This window comes from Copidosoma floridanum, unplaced genomic scaffold, assembly GCF_036245765.1.
Source record: "Copidosoma floridanum isolate Cflo_tuat_1 unplaced genomic scaffold, Cflo_Japanese_pri ptg000009l, whole genome shotgun sequence".
NCBI classification, from domain to species: domain Eukaryota; kingdom Metazoa; phylum Arthropoda; class Insecta; order Hymenoptera; family Encyrtidae; genus Copidosoma; species Copidosoma floridanum.
In genome coordinates, this window is record NW_028321886.1 from 7,242,759 (window position 1) to 7,265,656 (window position 22,898).

Here is a 22,898-nt window from a genome sequence, read left to right on the forward strand (position 1 = left end):
TGTACATTATAAAATTTATTTACACGTTTGCACAAATACAATAATAATATGTATGTATACCAAGTCTCAAATTAAAAGTTAAAAATTTTTTTGCGGACAATTATTTTTTCATTTGTTGAGGGGCCATACCTGGAGGTGGAGGCCCTGGTGGTCTCATAGAACCTAAAGGTCCCATTGGTCCCATCATATGACCCATTGGATTCATTGGGCCCATCATGGGTGGCCGCATACCCATCATTGGAGGAGGAGGCATTGGTCCGTGTGGTCCCATCATCATTGACCCTGGATGCATTCCTGGAGGAGGCATCATTCCTGGCATTCCTGAAAACAATTTCAAAGAAATAAGTCAGGGAACAACATTAATTTTTGATAAAAATAATTGAGTTTGTCAAGTACTTGAAAAGTAACAAAAAAAATTACCACCCTCATGTGCAGGAGGTAAGCATGAAATGAAGATAGGCTCAGGGACTTACCAGGTGGCCTTTGGTTGGGAGGTGGTACACCAGTTTGGCCAGCTAGACTTGGTGGCGGTGGTATGGCAGCACCTTTATTTGGAGCAAATGGATTAGATGCAATTTTTCCAGCTTTGAAGGCTGCTGTTGTAGCATCGATAAGATGTTGTGCCTGCTCCTCCATCCATTTTTGGTAAAAATACTTGACATTATCCTTGTGTTTACGCCCTTGACAGTGAGTTTTTCTCACACTGGGCGAATCGTGTGTCAAGTATGTGTCGCAGTAATCACAGTAATATTTCGGCATGATCAACTACTAAACTGAAAATTTGTGAGAATGATACAATGAAACAATTGATAATTGCTGTCTAGTTTAGTCAACAATGAATGAATACTTATATTTACTCACGATCGAACTGATTCACTACTAAGATAAAAGTACCAGTACCTAAACACTTTTTTCACCAGTAAATTTATATTTTTCCCTATCAATAAGAAACATGAAAACTTTTCTAGGTTGTCTATACCCTACAAATATGATAAATTATTTTTTAATTTTTTTCTATCAATGACCCAGTAGATGAAAAGCGTGTTCAGGTATTGGTATCGATACGCATTTTTGACCAAGCACTCAAAGATGCCATGTTAATTAAACGGGAGAGAGGTTATGCTAGCTTATATTTACTAATTTCTATTTTCATCATATACTACAGACAATGAAATGGAAAAATTTGTTTCTAATTTAATTTGTCACGTCTTTAGCGACTAGCTTGACACATTATTATTACTATTGATTGACAGTGATTCTAATCGTTTTTGTGTAGAGTACGAAGCATAGACAAAACCTAATACCTAGTAAGTACAAGTACCTGAATAGTCTTATCCATTACGTACAAGTCGCTCGAATAAATAATTTTTTTTGTTTAATTGACTATAAAAACTCAAAATATACAATTTGTTTTATCTTAAGGTCTAAGAAAACATTTTTTTTTAAATTCAATTTACATTGAAAGTAGTTTTTTCAAGTTGTTCAAGCTAATGGCACAATTTTATGTAGTGTTTACCACGTAAGTACTAATTTTTTTACCTTACTCGTGTAAAGTATAATTATTTACCTTCAACACACATTGAGGTTAATTCGTAGTTGTGATTGACTTTTTTTCTCAAGAACCCAGTTTGAAATGGGAAACATTCAATTTTTATAAGTTAGATGGGGTGAAAATTTGTTTGTAAAACTTAATTTGTCAGAAAGTAAACAACTGAACTATAACTAACCGGTACACTCAGAAACACAATGTTGTTGGCTTTATCATCAACGTCAGTATTCTCTGATAGCGTCGTCAATGGACATTGGACAGTGTGCGGCAGACAGCGACTGTTTTAGTGCGCGGGTGAGAGAGGGGGAGGGGGTGCGTCATCGACATATCGACCAACTCGCAAGCGATTTAACGAGATATCGAGAGAAAAAGAGCTTCGACTAGGGTCTGACCGGGGCATTCGATATCTCGTTCAAGTAAGCAGTTTTTTCGATAATCCCTAAACTACGCATGCGCATTGTCGTTATTTTTGGTTATTTTATAGGGATTATCTAAAAAACTGCTTATTTAAGCGAGATATCGAATGCGGGAAAGCGAGAATGCCCCGATCAGACCCCAGGCTCTGAGAGTCCGAGCCTCGTTTGAAAAAATTTACCTTTAGTATGTATATTTACAAATTTGTTGATCGACGTGATCATTTATTCAATAGTCATTTACACGGATTCTTTTACTATTCAATTAGTTTTGACACGCTTATCTTACTTCAAAACAATCATTGAGATTTAGAGTCCAGTCTGTACTATTCCCTGTCTCTTATTGTCACACCATCTTATCAATGTGTAAGTGTGGTTTTTGAAAATAAATTATCATACGTAAAGATTCTTTTTTTTGTAAGAACCCCTTAAGAACACAGTTAAGTTATGGTCTTTTGGTAATTTAAAAACTTCGATAGTCGAGATCACAATCTTTGACCGAAGAATTCGATTAATATAAAAAGAGGAGTGTATGATGTGCACTGTGCAGTGAGTAGAGACTCTCTAGAGAATTGAGAGAGATCTGTAGAGTGCGAGAGGTGAGAGGAAAAGATCAGAGATCTGATTCTTATTATGATCTGAAGATTCTGAATCATTAACGAATATTTAAGTGACGTCGTACCTATGTGTACTTAGTATATCTTTATATTTTACACGGAGATCCTCAATACAAGGACTACAACTCACTAAGGATGTAAGGATACATAAGGACTAAGGAAAAATATATGTATATGTTTAAAAGTGTATCTATAACCCGACGTTCGTGTGTTGCAGGTTCCGTGGCTTGGTACACATAATATAGGTATACATTCTATACGCTACGCTGCTGTCGCTGCTGCTGTGTTAAGTGTGTGTGTGGTCGAGTTATTCATACTTTCATACAGCCATACACTTACACAGGTATTGTATTACACATTCTGTATTTGTACACATTAGCTCACATAAGTATATACCTATACCTGTAAATCTGTAATTGTGTCGTGTTAAGAACTAAACATTTTTTAGTATCTATTTAGTAAGTAGCGAAGCTCAAGACAGAAAGAAAATTAAGTAGAGGGGACGAGGGAGAAAAGACTCTGCAGAGAACCCTGGCAACATCAGGAGTGAGAGCAGCAGTGCGTCCAAGTAGTCGCCTTACTGATGCTGCGGTGATGGTGTGGTGCGTATGCACTCGAGGCGGAGATTATAATAATTAAGCTACTTAGCAACAGGAAAAATAAAAAAAAAAGTGGAGAGTGATCGAGAGTGAGTACAAAGCAGAGAACGAGGTGTAGGTTGTGTTGTTGCTGCTGCTGCTGCAGCTGCTCACCACACAATGAACGGGTTGAGCTTGAGCGAACTATGTTGCCTGTTCTGCTGTCCGCCCTGTCCGTCGCGGATAGCCGCGAAGCTGGCCTTCCTACCGCCCGAGCCAACCTACAGCTTCATCGAGGACGAGGGCTCCAAATACTCGATCTCGCTGAGCGAGCGCGCCGAGTGGCAGTACACGGAACGCGAAAAAGAGTCCGTCGAGGGCTTTTACACGCGGACGGCGCGCGGTAACCGAATTGCCTGTCTTTTTGTGCGGTGCTCGGCCACCGCCCGGTTCACGATACTGTTCAGCCACGGCAACGCCGTCGACCTCGGCCAGATGTCGAGCTTCTACCTGGGCCTCGGCTCCCGCATCAACTGCAACATCTTCAGCTACGACTACTCCGGCTACGGTGTCTCTGGTGGCAAACCCTCCGAGAAGAATCTCTATGCGGACATTGATGCCGCCTGGCACGCGCTTCGCACCCGATACGGCGTCAGCCCCGAGAACATCATACTCTACGGTCAGAGCATTGGAACCGTACCGACCGTCGACCTTGCCTCCCGCTACGAGGTTGGCGCCGTCGTCCTCCATTCGCCTCTCATGTCCGGTATGCGTGTCGCTTTCCCCAACACCAAGCGCACCTGGTTCTTTGACGCCTTCCCCAGGTCAGTCAGATAAATTACATTTGATTGATATGTACATTATTTTTGCTGGTGATAAGAGTAATAATGTCTTATTCTCGCACGCTTTTGATAATTAAGTATTATCGTATGGTCTCTCTTGCACAACGTCGATTGGTTGTGTACTACTGTATGTATTGATTACGTACTGATATTGTTAAACACCAGTCATTTCGTTTGCAGCATTGACAAGGTGCCTAAAGTGACGTCGCCTGTATTAGTCATTCATGGAACCGAAGACGAAGTTATCAATTTTAGTCATGGTATGGCCATTTATGAGAGGTGCCCCCGGGCCGTTGAACCTCTGTGGGTCGAGGTAATTATCGAAATATAAATCATTACTATACTAGTTATGTTTAGGTGTTTATGTACTCCTATTCCTGACCCTGTTTGTCGCTTAGCTCTTCTGTATCTCAGCTGTTTGTACAACAATGTTGCCTACAATGTAAGTACATCAGGTACTTATATGCCAGCTCATGAGAAATATTAGCAATTTATTGCCATGAGCGCAGCAACTTACCCTTTGATGATTAATTGGAATAGTTTATCTAACATTCAGCGTGTTGTTATGACCAATGAGTAAATTTCTTAATGCATTGTTTGATTTACAGGGTGCTGGTCACAATGATGTGGAGCTTTATAATCAGTACCTCGATAGACTTAAGCAATTCGTGAGCGTGGAGCTGATAAACTGACGTCGACTCAGCCTCTCCCAGGCGCAGGGAGCCGGAGGTGGAGGTGGCGGCGGCGGCGGTAGTAATGCTGGTGGCGGAGTCACCACTCAGATACAGCAGTCAAACACTCCTCAGCAGGAGCAGCCTCAGCTGACGGTGGTGGACTCTAGCTCGAGTGAGTCGAGCGTCGTTAGTTCCACGACCTCGAGTCCAAGCGTGGAGGAGTCGGAGCCACGTCGCTCACCCACATCGAAAAAAATTAGTCCAGTACCGCCACCGCCTCCTCAGTTGAACTTGCGCTACACATACACGAGCGCACTTTCATCCGCTAAGCGTGAACTGCTTTCCCTCGACGAGGAACACCTCAAGTCCAAGCGACCAGACAAGGCTCAAGTTGACGACGGCCAGATACGTGAACCCTCGCCCGCCAGATCCATGCCTGCACAACCAAGTTGCAAAGAACTGCCCGCCTACGAGGCCAAGGAGCGTAGTCTGGACTTCCCGAGCAATAGACGCAGGCAACGCTCGCCTGCCGGCGACGTGGAGACCCGAGAGCCCTCGTCCGAGCAGTCTGAGCTTTCAAATATGAAGGCCAACAAATTCACTTGGTGTGGTAGCTGCAAAGCTAGCTCGAAATCTAGGCCGGCGGGCAAACCACGGCAGCGTACTTCCTCGACGAGTCCACTCCGCCGGCTGAGTCGTTCCTCGCTCCAGGTGCCAGATGCCGTGGAGCTAACTGCCAAGTACTCACCGTGTACCGGGACTCGCCTGGCTGCCAGTTCCAAAATTTTATCAAGTAGTGGTGGTGGTGTTTGTATGGCGCGTCACCCAGAGGAGGAACAACCTCGGCGACCGGCCCGACGTGCCCGGAGTGCGGCTGCCTCGCCGGCGAGCGAGGCTAGTCCTGGTAGCGGGCCACCTTCGCCGCTGTTACCGCACGACGGGGATGAGCAGCAGTCAAGAGCCATTGCACCGGCCTCGGCCATAGAGCTCAGCTTGGAGCGGAGCAGACGTGGCTTGAGCTATCGCTGTCCACGCTAAAGCTCTTCTTCCCCGTGTGTTTGTTTGTGTGTGTGTGTGTGCGCTCGTGTGCCAGTTTAAGAGTGAAAATTATCGTCCGACTGAAATTTCGTGTGCGCCCTCCGCTGTCACGCTCTTCTCTGCACTTACTGTCGCGCGTCCCGCTCTTTTAATGCGTTTTTCACATTCTTACTCAAAATGCAAACATGTAGAGTAGGTAAAAATAAAAGTTGAATCAAGATGAATAGTGACATTAAAAACAAAATACCCAGAAAAGCTACTTACTTAAGTAGTTTTCCTTGCATAAACTTATGAGTTTAATTGAAAATAGCAATATATCGAAGAAACCTACTTTTGTTGTTAGTAATTGTAAAACATACTTTTACAGTTGCGAAGCGTTTTTTAAGTGAAGGGTTTTTTCTAGTGGTGATACACACCACTGTATGCGCATTTAAATTAAAAAAAAAAAATTTTAAATTTACTTTTTGTTATTTACTTTCTTTAAAGTTTAGATTTATATTAATTATTAGTCTATTATACTTATAACGATTTGTAAAATTAAAAACACCTTGTTGCATTGTTTAGAAGTGTTTAAAGACACGTTGAATGATTTTAGACATACAAAATGTATTTTTATGAAAAATATTTGATAACCAAGACATGGGATGACATTTTTTTGCTAAATATCGCATTTTCATACAATTCAAGTTTCTAAGGACTAAAAGTACAAAAATACGAATTACGTTGTATCGTTTTTTCACTTTTTTACAAACATGCAAATTCTTGTAGTTATTAACCGTGTAAAAAAAAAAAAGTACCGAATGAAAAAAAAATCTCTTAACGACGCAACGTAATGCTCTCGAATATTGAACATTGTTGGAATATTGAACACAAATGAAAATTGTTAAATACTATTACTAAATTAGACAATCGGTTGAATTATTTGTAATCATAACTTTATCAGTCAGTACACTGTTGCTACACTGTGATGTTATTACTTTTGGTACTCAACGAATTTTTTGTTTCATTGACAAAAATGCTCGTAACGATTTTGCAATTATTTTTCCTCTGAACTTTGTATATAAACATTATCTTTATTATGGTAATAATAATAACAATAATAATAATACATCTCCAGATCAGAAATAAACGATTATTATTTGTAACAAAAGTGCCAAAGAATATGTACACCAGCTCTAAATATTGCTGTCTTACTGAGTATGAAAGATTTACATATTCGAATTTGAAGTTCAACAGAGCTTCTGAAAAAATTTATATTTAAAAAAATTATTCTTACACTTTATATTATAATAAAAAATATTTAACTTACCTTTCCATTATATTTATCTAATAGATTTTTTGTGCATTGTGTTTTATTTCTACATAATTTTCTACCTTTTGTGACCATTTAATTTCGAATAAAAATTTACGTGATTGACAGTTTCCTAGATTCGGGAGTGATGTAATAAAGATAAGCAATATATTTCCATGCCAAACCGTAAACAAAGATGATAAAAAGCTCAAGACATACGTCAAGATAAAATAATTCTGCTCTGTGCAATACAACTTAGTTATAAATAAATCGAGTATTTTGGTGAACTACAAAAATTATGAATATACAAATTAACGATTACTTTACCTAATATCGAAAAAAAATTTATACAAACCATAAGTAAAAAACAATTAGAACAAACGACCAACTTTATGTGAAAAATTACGTTTTTAAATACAAGGTACGATTGCCATTTTCATCACTTGAGTAAAAAGTATAAATATAAGGCAAACAATGTTGAAGTAAAAAATAAGATGCGATAATAAGATTTCGTTTCTTTAAAACCTTTTTCGACATTTTACATTTATTTGTTTTCTTTAGATAGACAGAATTTACAAACAAATTTTTGCGAAAATAAAACAGAATACGGTAAAAATAAGTTTTTGAATATTTTACAACGGTTTTGGTTACTTGCACTGTATATTTGCTTCTTATACGGAAGAAAATTAAAATAAAATTTATTTTTTTGAAACACCTAACTTTTGTGTACGAGCGCGTTTTGCAACTAAGTTTACTTTAGAAATCAATCCATACTTGCGTAAATAGGATAAGAATTTTCGACTTTGATGGATCCTTTCTGAATCCAAACTATTAGATTTTATCGCAAAAATAATTGTAATATATATATATAAATCTTCTTCGAATTTTTATGTGTTAAAACATTTATTTATCTAAATTTATGTACTTTTTTATCTATATGTACGTGACTTTTTAACATCTACAGTCTCAAACAAAACTACATTTTGACAACACGAATAATTTTTAAAGTATTTGAAATTTTGGCTCTGGTGATGAAGCAGTCGTGCCTGCAAAAGGGAAATAGATAGCCTAATTTTTCAGCAAGTTAGATGTGATTTTTAGTTTTTTTTTTTTTTTTTTCTTAGATCGAAATTAATTGGCAAATATGTTGTAAAATAGTTTTTAAAAAAAGTGAAAAAATTACATATAACTGAAATAAGACACATGTTGAATTTCATTAAGATTTAATTCTAAATTTTGCAAGATGAATTCACGTGAGTAAAAACAATTTATAACGAAACGTTCAAATAAAAAATAAAAAAAAAGACATGTGTATTAATTATGTAACCACCTGAATCTTGTATAAGAACTATAATTTATTTAATAATGTAAATCTTCCAAGACTAACTAATTAAGACGTCTGTATCATATTAATTAACTAAGTCCTGGTATCGATCTGCAAAACGATGATAAAGTGAGGAAATATTCAAGCAATGTGATTGTTATCGAGCATAAAATGCTGACAGCTTGGGACAATATACTGCCAAATTTAAACTATATCCATTAGTTAACTCGTTAAATAGTAAGAAAAATTAAGTTAGATAAGGAAATACATAATGATGACTTTGTTCGTTTCTTGTTAGTATTTTTATATCACAGTAATGTAAATACCTGAATTGTACTTCAACACTGACTTTACAAGTAAGCGATTTAAAATGAAATTGCAATAGAAAGCGTGATACATTATACATGAGAAAATACGACGTAGTTGAACCATTGAAATCTCATTTTTTTAATTCAAACATCAAAAAAGCACCTGAAAATTGTAGAAAAAACGTTAAACTAAAATAAAAAAGTTTGCCAGATTCATTTCGTATGAGAGAGAAAATTGTTTCATTCGGAAGGAAAAAAAAAGCCAAGACCAAAACAATAATAATTTGTGGTATGAGTTTTTTCAGATTCACTTGGTTTTATTAACGTAGGTATTTTTATTTATGTAGGTATGTACCTATATCACAAGAATTGTAATTAAAATACGGAATTTCGGTAAAGTATAAGTGAGAACAAAAAAAACAAAATACCCTGTTTCCAATTTCTAGTTTTCACATGTTTGATGCGAAATGGCTTGTTGGAAAAAAAAAAAAAAAAACTTTTAAAACCTTGTAAAATTTTTATCTTCTAAATACCAATAAATAAAGACTTCATCACAAAGGTGTAAACGAAATATCTTTCGGCAAATTAAATTACAGGAGGTGCACTGGTATTTAGAACTGTATATATACATAAATCTAGTAATAAATCGTAGCCCGTAAGATTTCGGTAAAAGTATGTCTATCGGTCTGTTGATAAGTAAAAAAAAAAAAAAATGAAGAAAAAAAAGACGGGGAAGAAAAGAAACATGAGACAAAAGAAAAATACATCAGCGATTCGTTTGCATAAGCTGGCATAAGTGTTGTGTGTTGAGTTAGTTTTATTGTACTTAGAATGAATCACGCACTTGTGTGAAAACGACGAATGCCGAAAATACCTATGTATATGTACTGACATACCGGTAAAATAGCATACCGAATTTTTTATTTACGTGAAATAAAAATAAAAAATAAAAAAAAAAAAGAAAAGAAATAATGAAACGAGCGAAAGATCCGTACTGTATAAAAACTAAGGCGTTTTGCAATGTTTATAAATTTGCTAAATTTTAAGAATACCTATGAATTATCATTATTATTTTATATTTTTATGCATTATCTGTTTAAAAAAATAAAATCAACATCTCAAATACACCATGGATCTTATTTCCCGCAGCAACATCAATTGATATTTGTTCATTGTTACTATTTTCAAGCTTCCAAATTAATTTTTCATCGAGATATCATCCCGATAAGTTCGCCAATTTTGTGTACACATCAATTCACGGATTTAATCTGTTAAAGTACACTTTTGATATGTTTTAGCCACCGATTTTTCACTTTACCTCGAATTACTCCCTCGTTTGATCGTCCCATTTCCCCCTTGTTTTTCCCTGTAAATCGTTCAATCGATGTTTATGGGTCGCGTCGAACATCAACTTATTCGCGTAGGCGTGCACATATAGACACATACGGCAACTTGTACCCGCCCATATAAATAATATGTATACAACTACACATTGAAGGCGCGTGGGTCGCACGACAAGCAGTCTGGTCTGGTTCAAGTGGTATAATATTAAATATACACGTATATAATGTCATGTGATACGCGTTGCGTTCACCGTAACAAATGTATATGTGCTTGGTTGATGTGGCTTGGACGACAAGTGGCAATACATCATCATAGCTATACGTGCAAAGTAAGGCAGTACGTATAAGCCAACATGACACACGTAGACTCTCAATGTATATATTATTTAACGTATAAGAAAGACACTTTAATTGTAAATATAAATGTATACACACTCTACGTAATTCCAACATAGGTATGATTTGGTATAACGCGTTGACAACCGTAATTACACGTGAAAATCGGTTACGGATATATCAAAAGATCTCGGTTTTGTTTAGATATCGCGGAGTTGATTAAAAATAAGCCCTCGTGTATAGCCAAAGCAGAACGGTGGTAAAAACTCCTAGTTCATTGGCACAAAATTACATAAGCTCGTGGGTGATTTTTATCAATTTTTGTTTCCGAGGGTCGTTCGGATTCAATGGCAACTTTATGAGTAATAATAAAGGGAGGAGAGCTCGTGGCGATGAGTCAATGAGGGGTGTGGGCATCGTAGCGAATAGCCAATCCCAATTGCTCGCCAACACGCGAAACTATGTACTTATGTTTGGGATGATAAAACGTTTTTTTTTTTTTTTTTTTTTATTTATACAAGTCTTAAGCAAAGTTGATGGAAAAATGTTGAATCCTGTCCAAACAATTTTTGTCATTTTTAGCGTGTCAGAACGACCATTAGCGAGTATATTTTCAAGGAGAAAACCCATTCCACGGTTTTCAATTATTTTCGCGATCATTGGAGCATTTAATTGATTTCCTGGAGTATAGAAATGGTACGATATTATTTTAATGAGATCTACGACTTCTCTGAGAAAAATACACTTTTATGAAATACAACAAAGGCATATTTTTTTTTTTTTTTTTATTTCCATAGCTTTAGGGTGGATGAATGGGTATATACCCAAAAATATCCAAGTCCCTCTTGCAGAGCAATCCTGCTGGAAAAAATAAAAATAAGTATATAATATTCATCGTCTTATCGAGCCTTTTGTAGTATATATATATATATATACACACACACACCAATAGTATAAAAAGCCTTCAACCGCGAAATCAAACGGACAGGTCTCTTTTTAAATTTAAACGTCTAGTCGTCTCTCTGTTCATTTTGTATTATTCTGTACAGCAAAAACATTTCAACCAAGTGTACTTAGCTTCTTCTTAGAAAAATTTACCTTTTTCTTCGTAAAACCATGAATCGTTCGTGTATTTGTATAACTATATATAATATATCCAGACGAGTCTCCGTGCCAGCGTGTAATCAAGTATAAAGGAAGCAGAAAGTACAACAAACATATACATATACCAACAGCGAGTCTCGCGCGGAGGTCTGGGTCCGTCTGCGAGGGGCGATCGGGCGATGCGACTCGAGGAGAGTGGAGTGGAGTGTAAAAGTTATGGTGTGGTGTGTGTGTGTGGAGCGTGAGCCGTCAGCCGTACGGTACGGAGCGGAGCTCAACGGAGCCAGCCGAGTGAGAGCCAAGAGATCGCGGGCGGCTACATTTGCCACGGCTACGCGAGCAGTTGCGAGACGACCGTCGTGCGCGTTGCTTCGATCTCGTTGCGTGTGGTGTCTACCCGTGCAAAAATATAGGTACAAAGGGTACATTGCAACTGTCGCCGTCTAGCCGCAGCACCGCGAGTGCGTGTGTGTATTTTTCTCCTGCCCCCCCCCCGTTCAGTTCACCGTACGTATAACATATTACATCCACACACTCGCTGCCCCTCTTTCCACCCCCCGCCTGCGCGAGTAACACACATATACGCTGCATATGGCTTTCCCCCGACTGGCACTCCGTAGAAATTCGTTTCACCGAGGGGCCCGAGAAAACGCGCTTGCCTAGGTATATATAGTAACAAATATACCTAATACGAAACATACGTATATACCTGTACGATTATCATTTGTTACATAAATGTTTATATACTTACGCTCGTTGTTGCATTGCTGTTGTTCCTGATGCTGCTGCTGTTGGATAGTTGAAAGAGTCGAGTCGTCCGTAAGTGTGTGTGTCCGTGTGTGCTTAAAGTATACGTAATATTATGAAGTAATATAAAAAAATTGTGCGCGTCTGATGCAGAGTATTCATCTCAAGTGCCGTGTGCCGTTGTATACCGTGTGATTTCGTTTTTGGAGTCTCGGAGTCGAGGAGACGCGAGACGCGAGTGCTATTTACACACATATTATCGTTCAAAAGGTTGGACATTTTTTGTCGCAATTAACAGTTTGTTGTTGCCGTTGGTGGTAAATCGGTACACATACACCATAGGCAAAGCAGCTTGTTGCTCCAGATTAGTGGTGCGCGCGTGCACACAAGCACACAATATACCATACACAAACACATGTATGAGGGGAAATAAAAAAATAATCGTTTATTCAAGTAAATAATGATTGATAATAAAAGTGCGAAGATGGGCTCCGTCGCGTAGCCGCGCGAGAGCGCTGGCGTCCGCGCGAGTCCTGCTGCCGCTCCTGCGAGTGCAACCAACATCGGCCAACACAGCGTCAGCCATAAGCAGCGTCATCATCAACAGCCGTAGGCTGCAAGGAACGAATGCGGGGCGCATCGGCCAGCAGATTTCAATAACATCGGCACGAAAGTGCGGCTCGCCCATGCTGTGTTTCGGTAGGTTTTTCATTTGCATACTGTCCTTCAGCCTTTTACCCCTTATAATATGCACCCAGTATGTGGCTCTTTGTCGAAAGTTGTGTACGCGCGCGAGAACCTATACGTAGAACAGCTCGATCTGTTGCGACATCGCTGAAGCCGATTTTGCTTTTGCAGGATAAAAGAGTATACTTATCAACGAAATAATGCAACACGACAAAAGTTGTTGCCTCAACCGAGCACTCTCTTCCTCCTTTGACGATCGTCATGTGTGAGTAAGTGACAGGGCAAACAGCGAGGAATGCGCTCGTTGCGCAGTTGAATAACATTTCAACGCCGATCACGAGCTCAGTGGGGGAATTTAAAATCCAAATGAATTGCTTACTTAACAAGTGTAAGAGCAAATAATTTTCGTCTCTCTGTGTGTGTGTGTATGTGTGTAAGTAACAAAAAACTTAGCGCAAACTCGGATACGCGTGTATATGAGTGGTGAAAACCTTATTCTTTTGAAAACACGCTCGCGCGAGATATAAAATGAGCCGTGAAGAAAAACGAAGCGATGGTGTTTTATTTTTGTTTCGTACATCCTATACTGCAGCTGGTGCTTTCGGGAGAGTAAAAATATTTAATTTGTGCGCGCCCACGCGTGTGGGATTTACGTGCTTTTCCCCCAAGTGCGTGTATTTTCAGTTTTTTTCATTTCGAGATCTGAAACCCGATTGGCAAAATTCCAAAAAAATCTACCTACACACTGTACAATCGTAATATTTTTATTATTATCATCGACGGTCCCAGGAGCAGTAGACCAGTGCTTCCACTACTCTTGTACTCTTTAATGGATTCATAAAGGCGGGTAATTTTTTCATTCGACCGTACAAATAACACCAATGTATATATATATTGTCGTAGTTGGCAGACGGACGTATCTATGTAGTACAACACACGCTATACAACAACGTAATAACAAGTATATGCAATGATCTGAAGCGATTTAAAACGCGCAGTAGGTATGGAGTTCGGTTCACTGGGCTATACATATATATTTATAATGTATACTCGCATAAATAACTTAACACGTGTATTTTTAAAGCTACAAAGCCCGAGCTTGCGAACCTTTAATCGAAATTAAGATCTACTTGTACGCGTATACACGTTAAAATCTACGAAAAATCGTAAATATCGTTGCGTGACGAACCCCTCCTTGTGATGATCCAAAATATTATATTCACCGAAAATCCTATATACTCTCTGATTTGTAACATAGTTTGGTATTCGTCTGACAAGTGGAAAAAAAAAGGAGGGGTGCTTTGACTTTAGCTTTAATTTGAGCTCTGGTGGTGTCGAAAATATTGATCGGGCTCGGAGCTACCACTTGGGCGATTTAATCTTGAATTAAAGAGTAAAAAAGTGATGATTTCACCCCGAGTAAAATACGGTATTTTTATTAGTACGGACCAACTTAAGTCGCTCGTATAACTAATGACCTGATTAATATTCCCGTCTCCATCGGAGTATACCACATTAAAGCTCGATTTGAGAGCTTTCGCAGCGGAGGGTCTTTAAAATGTTTTTCAAGCTGAAGTTACAAGTGAAGTAACAAAAAAAAATTTCGCGTCGCAATCATTCGCTGCTTTTCACCGTGTATTTTTGTTGTTGTCCCAGGATGAAATGTGTGGGCACCGCAGGGCAGACCGAATTAGCCGAACCAACTACTCACAGGGTATATTATTGCAGGATTATAACGTGTACGAGCTCGGGCAGTGCGTCAGACCGAATTACGCGTTTTTCATTTTCGTACATCTCATGATTTTTCTTCTTCTCTCAACGTAATTTATGTGAATACTTCCTTGAGTCACGAAATCAAAATACATTTATAGCATTCATGTGATGGTACGCGTATAAAAGGTGCAAGAGTTTTCCAATGCATCGCCAAGATGTACCAACCTATGGTGGACGTTGAGCGAGTGCGCGTATATATTTATAAGTAAAACTTGTTTTTGTACGGGATGAGAGGAAAAAGCGTACAGGCTCACACATATATGTGTGTACGCATGTGTGTGTGTGTGTGTGTGTGTGTGTGTGTGTGTGTAAATGTGCAGGATACTTCGGGGCGGGGAAAGCGTCCGATAAAAAATCCATGAAGGAAATCGGAGACTGCAGGCTTGTATATCAATTTAACCGTGAACCAAGCTAACCAGCCATGCTCTATAGGTATATATCATATATACAATTCAGTCAGCAAGTATACTAGTATACATGAGCGCAGAAACTATAGCATATAATATCTCTGTGGGGTACGTAAACGTATATATGTATACTCCTTATGGCTCGACTGCGCCTCTCTCTTTTCCTTCTTCTGTTCGTGTCGTCAGTCGTGTGGTGGTTCGTGGTCGATGGGTGTGTGCTATGTATGTATACCTTATATGTATATACATTTACATACACGTATATAATACACATACACGCACGCACAAGCTTACATAGGGAGAGAGAGACAAACAGCACACACACACACACACAGTGTGTGGGTACAGTCCCTCCAAGAAAGTTGGCTCGAGCTCAAGTTCTTGCGCTCCAAAACGAACGTCTTTGTTCGTCGCCGGTCTTTTGTGTACACTATGCCAGAGTCTTTTTCCCCCCCAATATGGACCTCCCTACCTCTCTCTCTCTCTCTACTTATACGTTCAACAGCTAGAGTTTTCTTTAATTCCCCCGTTCCATTGCACATGCGACTTTCTCCGATCGGCCGCGCTTTACATCAACCGAGATCGACATTCACGCCCAGCCCTGGGTATATATATATATATATACATCACTTGTACGTTTTATAAGAGAAATCGTTATCTTTGTATGCTTTAAGGAATCGCGTGGATTTTTTTTTGTTTCCGATTTTTCAACCGATTTTTTTACCGATCTTTTCTCGAAATCGGTTGGAAATAAAACAAATATAACCACACGAAGAAGAAGAGCTCCCATATACGCGTATACAAGATCGTTATTGGTGAACCTGTACTTTATATACGCTTGTACACGGAGTTTAAGATTAAGCCAGTTTTTCCGGTTTCGGTGTCATTCACTAATACATCAGCGTTTCTCCCTGGTGTGGATCTTCTGACTTGCGTTCGTACTAAATAGATCCTCGTAGGTATATATTTGTAATACCTACATAGCGATACAACCGATCAACGGTGAACGTATAATGTAACATTTTTTAGCATCAGTGTTTTTTCTTAACGATCGAAAAAAAAAGGATAAATGAATTTCAGTCGGTCTATGATGGTTCAAGTGCGTTGATGAAAAGCATGCACCCATATAAGTAATATTATGTACAGCATATTTGTGCAAAGCAAGCACAGTTCCATGTTGGGCATGTATGTATCTTACATGGATGTTCAAGTTGAAGTAGTGAAGCAACGCGACTCTATTGCTCTGCTTTGCTTCGCGCGACTGCTGGATTATATGTGTTGCCTGCAGCTGCCATACCTATACCTTAAGTGCTGAGAGGAGAGCTAAAAAAGAGCCACGATTTTCTCTGTGGGATGAGAGTATGTGTCTGTGTACGCGACTGCGCGCGCGCATTAGCTTGAAAAACCGGTTTCATTTCAACTTTCATCCTCTCGCAAACACTTACCATACCAAGGCTACTAGTACATACACCATTACCACGGTACAACCACAACTTGTGTATCTATATGTTGGAAAATAAGGTGGTGGTGGTGGATGGTGGACCGATCCACGTATATATTATTATGTGTGCGTCTTGTGCGTGTGTGTACGCGCACCACGCGTTCGTATACTACGACTACGACATTATAATATTGATACGTACGGTGTAATATAATAACGCAGGTGATGTCGAGTCTGGTTTGCTTATATATCTCTTTTCATGGCCTATGCTGTATAATGTACGCATGTATACGTATGCGTGTATGGATGTGTGTACACGATTTATTCCACAAAAAAGTCAGCCGATTCGTAGTTCCGAGGAAAACTATACTTATGCAATACTTTTTTTTTTACTCATCCCTCGAAACTGATCTCATTTTATGTTTGCTGCGACAGAAAAATCATGATTACCCCAAACTCCGATCGTCGGTGCTGCTCACTTTTTTTTTTGGATCCTTTCGAAAAATCATTGTAAAAAAACAAAGTTTCTGGTGTTTTTCGCGTACCGATAAAATTGGCAAACTTTCGTGAAAAAGGTTTCATAAATCTGCTGAAAAGGGAATAAATTACCCGTGACTTTTCAACGTAACATCATGTTTTGATCCAACAAAGCTCTCGCTTGGAATCCAAATTAAAGTTTGTCTGTCACAAATTTCACTTGTTCGTTTATTTTGATTCACCAGGACGAAGATAGATTTGAAAAAAGGGTTACATTAATCTTCAATTACTCACTTTTTTTTAAATCGTAATTCAATCCTTTTTCAAGAAGGAAATTGATCAGTGCAAAAAAAAAGTTTGCAACAAAACCGTCGACTGAGCAAACTCTCAAATTTAATTAAGCAGAGAGTGACAAATTAACGGCGGATTAACATTTGTTGGACTACTACTTTCGAGCACTACCAGATTTAATATACATTTTATATGAGTTTGAAGAATAATTTCAGCTACAGCCGCACGTAACTTTTGCACGGCAAGTATTATTTTTGGCTCAACAAATCCAATTAATTTTAAAGCCTCTTTTCGTTGGCTTCAACTGCGAGCTTTTTTAAAAACTCCAACCAAATCTCTGTTGTAAAAAAAAAAAAAAAAAAAAAAAAAAAAAAAACCATCAATTTTCACAAATATATTCTCCCAAAACTTTAAAACGCCCCAAAAAAAAGCATGTCACAGATCGGCTCAACGGAGTTACGCCACGATGATTTTTCTCTCCGGTTCGGCATGAAAACAAAAAACAAAGCCATCGGTATGGCGAAGGCGTACGAAAAAACTTCATTAACATTTTTGTCGGCACCACATAACGGATTGTTTTTCGCATAACCGCTCGTATATGGACACACGCGTTACAACGAACACATCCCTTTCAATACACGTACGTGGTATCTTCTGCTCCTCTCTCTCTCTCGCACGATCCAGTCGAGCGACTCGGCTCCTCGAGATTTCTCCTTTTCACCGATTTACTCTTTTAATAATTTATATCACTCGCTTTATATTCGTCTTCCGAAGTAAAGAAAAAAAAAAAAAACTTCATTTTCCATTAAAACTTTGATGCGGCATATACATTGTGCGTGTAATATTATTCTCTATACACACGAGCATAAGAAAATAAGACAGTTATCAAACGCTTCAAAAGTTATTGCCGAGCTATAAAACCTATGTGATTCAAAGGTTCAAACGGGCAAAGAACGTATTTTACAATAGATAAAACGCTTAATTAAATTTTCAACTGATTCTGAAACACATTACTCGTGTACGATGTTTATTAACAATAAAATATTTATATAGATTCAACAAAAGTCTTTTGTTGGTGAACACGTATATGAGAACACACAGGCAGATTAGTGAAAAAGGAGGAGAGGAAGAAATTGAGGCTGTTATTACGTGATTGCGGGGCCATTTGAATGAACACACAATTTGCATTGTACGCTCGTTGAGTAGAGCAACGACGAGAGAGGAGAAGCGGCCACCGTACAGCCCGTGTACAAACGTATAGGTATATTTTTGATATGCACATGTAGGTATACCGACCACAAGGTATACATATTTACGTACAATATGTAGGTACGTATACGTATGGTTTTCATGTGCGGTTTACAGGAACGTGGAAAAAAAAAAGAAAAGTTTTTACGAGCGGCACACGTACTTATGCATATGTGCTTACAAGAAAATCTATGCTTCCCTTGGGATGTGCCATTAGGGCGTAGAGAGAGAGCAGGAGGCTGTTACTTTTACATATACAGATATAATATATACCTGTATACACCACACTCGTGTGCTTTTAAATGAATAAAAATATATAGGGGGTATATACACATAATCTGAGACATAATCGAAATGAGTTGATTGAGAAACTGAACGCAGTAAAACCTTGAAATTAAATCTCACATATTGTTACTTATATATATATATATATATGTAGTTGCTCTGTAGGTATATATATGTGCCGGTAAAAGTGCAGCATCGAGAGCTCATCAGGTGTTTCCTACACGGTGTGGATGTACACGTAAACGAGGGTCCCTTTATATCACAGGGATATTTATAATAGGTGCAGCGCATTGAGATGGAGAAGCCAAACGGCTGCGCGTACACAAGGTTGTTCTACTACCCCTATGATTATACTATAACTATAAAACTACGCGCTGCAGGTTAACTGCACAAGGGACACATTTGAGCGTCTCTTTCCCTATATGTATACGTATATTACAATACCTGCAGCTTTGCGTTTCTCAAGCAGGTTAGTAAAGAAGAAGAAGAAAAAGAAGAAGTAGAGAAGAGAGAGAGAGAGATGAGAAAAAGAGACGTACCGCAGGGGGTGCACTACTGCGCGGTCTGAGCGGAGCCCGAAGAGGGGGTGGGGGAGTAGGGAAGATAAAAGTGCAATGTAGCGTGGCATATAATATGCGTTCAACCTGCAGGAGGAGCATAAGCAGCGCATAAGTATATATATATATACACGTAAGCAGGAGCAGCGACATACAACGCAGCAAGAGAGAGAGAGCACCAAGAAACGAGTGGAGGAGCCCGCGATGGGGGGGGGGAGAGAGAAAAAGAGCCAAGACTATCCGGTTAGGCCAGGTAAAAAAAACCTGCCCCGCTGCTCCTACTGCTTATATATATATATATATATATATATATATACACGCTGCACACGGCCGTACAGCTACCGTACAGTCGGATCAAGAAGTTTTGAGGACCTCCTCCTTATGCCTTTTCTCTCTCTCTCTCTCTCAAAACTGCTCTCCTTTCGTTCTGCATGTATACTAATACATATGTGTGTGTACGGTGTGTACGTGCACTCGGGCGACTTTTTGTTCGCGGCGTTTTGCGGGAAAAGCGAGTGAAAAGTGTGGTGTGCTTATACACTTACTTACCCCTCTTTCTTAACGTTCAATCGTCTCGTGAGGATATAAGTAAGCCCGTACTTGGGAGTCCTTTGTTTCGACGGCTGCACTGAAAAATACGCCGCGCAAAAAAAAGAAAAAAAAAATGAAAAATAACTCGGGCTGCTAATTAATTAATTTGCTTCCTCCGTTTCGCAAAACAATTGTTTTACGTATACATATACAAATGTGTGTGAGTGTACTCAAGGAGTTTCTACGAAACATTTTCACTTTTCTTTCATTCCGACCTGAACGTGCTGAACCGAGTAGTAAACGCCGTATAGCATGGAATTACAAAAAAAAAAAAAAGTCAACATAGGTACACAAGGCCACAAGTTGCTCGGTCGTGTCCTTGTAATCCTTAAGGGATAATGGGATGATTTTCGTGACAGCCTCCACTGCGTGCGACGACGACGGCGTGGCTTGATGGTATACACATACACGCCTACTGTATGTAATAAATGCACAGAGTGACGGTACGAAATGGTCGGGGGCACTTTGGCAACTCATTGCAACACGCCCCAAATACGACGTGGGTATATAAAGTTGACCCAGCTTTATAACCGCGCGTGTATACCTATGTATGCCGGCGGATGTAAAAATCTTTGGAGAGAAAAATCATGATTTACAGAATGAAACAAAAGTTTGGACGACTGTAGGTACTCTGGACTCAAAAACTCGTGCGTCCCGCGGTTGCGGTTAAGTACTGTCGGCTAGAGAGGCCTGGCGGAGCCTGAAGTCACTCTGTACGTCCCACGGGCTTGGAAGGGAAGAGGGACACCCTTTTTTTTCCATCCCGTGGAAAAAGAAGAGATACGATAAGGAAACTAGTGGCATCAAAAACAACGAGATCCGATGGAAAATACATATGGCCTCTCCTTCTGCTTTTCAAGTTGTAAATTACAGGCAGCTTAGGACGAGGCTATTGGCTTTCAAAAATACAAGAATATCTACTCGGGATCCAATCATCCGATCGAGAGCTGGAAAATGTTACAACTTTCCACCAGCACGTATTGATTGATTTTTCAGCGGGTACCTCGTTACGCTTGATTGCGAACTAATTCAGAGCAAAATGCGACCGAATTTCCATCTCTTGCATCTTTTGGATGTTTCGACAGGTCGTAATTATACACTGTACACGTGTAATCATATGAGGAAAAAAAAAAAAAAAAGAGAAATTGACAGCAGTGGCAGCTTTTGCCACGACTCGATTTCTGCGGTGTTGTGCAACAACAAAGGCAAACTTTGCAACCAAATGAATCCCATACATGTACGTACGTGTTACGTATTGATGATTTCACTTCGCGATCCGTTTCCGCTGCACGAATAATCAAGCAACTCGAAGGAGTTTGCTCTCTGGGCACCGGCTAATTTTGTTACTTCGTCCCGGTGCATTATTAATTTAAAAGATATTTTTCCACTTGTACCACCCGACTATACGCTATATATATATACGTTTTGATGTATGTATATTATATTGAAAGGGTTAAATTAATCAACTTGGTGCCAATTATCTATATAACCTTTATCGTTATTATTTAACCAACGGTACAAATGAAGAAGAGAGAAAAGTGGTGCTCTCTCTACATTTACATTGCAGCTTGGGGTGTGACTATAATATTTGTGAGCATTTTTTGTTTAACCGAATCGACATTTTACGCTGTCCATACTGTATGTACACTTAAATTGCGCGACGACTAAACTAAACTTCATATACGTATACTCATATATAATATGCATCAGGTACATGTACGCGCTTTAAGCAACCAGTCCGTTACAAGCGTCAGACATCACATAGGAGCCAACTCAGCTTTCTGGCCGCTCTTTTTCATACGTATATTATTAGCTCTTTTTCTCTCCCACACAGTATTGCTCTTCTTTTTTTTTTTTTTTTTTTTTTTTTTTTTCATTCCCATTCTCACAAGCGCGTCGTGGCAGCAGCCAACGCGCATTTCACGCCCACGCTCGGTCGTATTAAAAAACACGCGCGCGAGCTTACGCTCCTGTACACCTACTTGGAGATGTGTATATAATACACCCATACGCGAAAGGCTCACGCCCGAACTCTCACACATTTGTTGTACGTATATATATATATATACATACAACGTAAGACACGTGCACAAACGCACATGTATTTATATAGGGGACACACGCAGGGGGTGGGAATGGGAAAGCTTGCGGGGTCTCTCTCTCTCTCCCTCTGCTCTTTTATTATACTGATGCACTCGAGTCACGAATGCTTTTCATGCTACTTCCTGCGCGGGCGCCCAAGGTGCCATTAGTCAAGACTAACTAGTTTCATGCACGTATATATATATATATTTGCACACGACTAGCGGCTTTATCATGTGATGCGTGTGTGTGTATGTATAAGCTAGTTATCCAAGTCGTGTGTGTATTCGCTCGCACGGATGGATTGATAGAGAGATAATAGAGTCGGAGGCGCAGGTGTACTCAAAAGATACGTACACACACACATATGGCGTATACCTGTTAGGACAGAAGACAGAACTCATGATGATGATGATGTTACGTGTATCGCGAGCTTGCAGGTGTATAATATAAATGTTGTGTTGCGTATCAACTATTCCTACCCATATGTATATATATTATACACCATACGATAGCATATGCACACGGTTCTCCTCTCCTCTGCTATATATATATATACGTATCATCGTATACGTGCACATCAGGGAGTTCGGTATACAATATAAAGGGAAGTAAAGTGCTCATCTCGCGAGAGCGTTCATTTATAATCACGTTATACATCGCTGCACGATACGCTCGTACACCTGTTTATATACGTGCGAAGAGTATGAGTACCCCGTAAGGTATAATAGCCGTGTTAGTACCTTAACAATTACTTTGTTCGTTCTCGTATCTCCGCTCCATTCTTCTCTTCGCGTATAGGTACACCTATACTTGGGTGCTCGCAGTTTAGTTGGCTCCCGCATCCGCATACCAGTATCTGCATGGGTACAGTTTTTTTTTTTTTTCTTTTTTT

General features: G+C 39.2%; 3 protein-coding genes across 10 annotated transcripts in view; 2 read left to right on the plus strand and 1 right to left on the minus strand.

The window, feature by feature from the left end:
• On the minus strand, positions 1-1,830 carry snRNP-U1-C (small ribonucleoprotein particle U1 subunit C). Of its 7 annotated transcripts, XM_089589572.1 has the most exons (4): positions 1,728-1,830; positions 1,568-1,606; positions 474-773; positions 1-321 (listed from the first exon to the last, which is right to left on the minus strand). In XM_089589572.1, the coding sequence occupies exons 3-4, from the start codon at positions 757-759 to the stop codon at positions 101-103; spliced, it is 507 nt and encodes a 168-aa protein (XP_089445698.1). In that variant the 5' UTR covers positions 760-773; positions 1,568-1,606; positions 1,728-1,830; the 3' UTR covers positions 1-100. The 7 variants fall into 7 exon arrangements, with proteins under 7 accessions (XP_089445698.1, XP_089445700.1, XP_089445701.1 ...); XM_089589574.1 differs by lacking the exon at positions 1,568-1,606 and having other exon boundaries at positions 474-768; XM_089589575.1 differs by lacking the exon at positions 1,568-1,606 and having other exon boundaries at positions 1-312.
• A 689-nt stretch (positions 1,831-2,519) lies between these two features.
• LOC106635987 (alpha/beta hydrolase domain-containing protein 17B) lies at positions 2,520-4,698 on the plus strand. Of its 2 annotated transcripts, none has more exons than XM_014348199.2 (5): positions 2,520-2,716; positions 2,797-2,922; positions 3,028-3,981; positions 4,180-4,312; positions 4,608-4,698. In XM_014348199.2, exons 3-5 carry the CDS (start codon positions 3,338-3,340, stop codon positions 4,689-4,691), a joined length of 861 nt encoding a protein of 286 aa, XP_014203685.1. In that variant the 5' UTR covers positions 2,520-2,716; positions 2,797-2,922; positions 3,028-3,337; the 3' UTR covers positions 4,692-4,698. The 2 variants fall into 2 exon arrangements, with proteins under 2 accessions (XP_014203685.1, XP_014203687.1); XM_014348201.2 differs by having other exon boundaries at positions 3,039-3,981.
• A 7,108-nt stretch (positions 4,699-11,806) lies between these two features.
• Positions 11,807-22,898, plus strand: part of LOC106635915 (semaphorin-1A) — a 123,489-nt gene continuing 112,397 nt past the window's right edge. The window contains exon 1 of the mRNA XM_089589427.1: positions 11,807-12,863. The gene's annotated coding sequence lies outside the window, so the exon portion shown is untranslated. The remainder of the gene's footprint in view (positions 12,864-22,898) is intronic.

Coding starts and splice junctions, on each gene's coding strand:
- snRNP-U1-C (XM_089589574.1), bottom strand. CDS start 759: ATGCCGAAATATTACTGTGATTACTGCGACACATACTTGACACACGAT. Junction 322..473: donor TCCCAACCAAAGGCCACCTG/GTAAGTCCCTGA, acceptor AATTGTTTTCAG/GAATGCCAGGAATGATGCCT.
- LOC106635987 (XM_014348199.2), top strand. CDS start 3,338: ATGAACGGGTTGAGCTTGAGCGAACTATGTTGCCTGTTCTGCTGTCCG. Junction 3,982..4,179: donor TTCTTTGACGCCTTCCCCAG/GTCAGTCAGATA, acceptor TTTCGTTTGCAG/CATTGACAAGGTGCCTAAAG. Junction 4,313..4,607: donor TTGAACCTCTGTGGGTCGAG/GTAATTATCGAA, acceptor TTTGATTTACAG/GGTGCTGGTCACAATGATGT.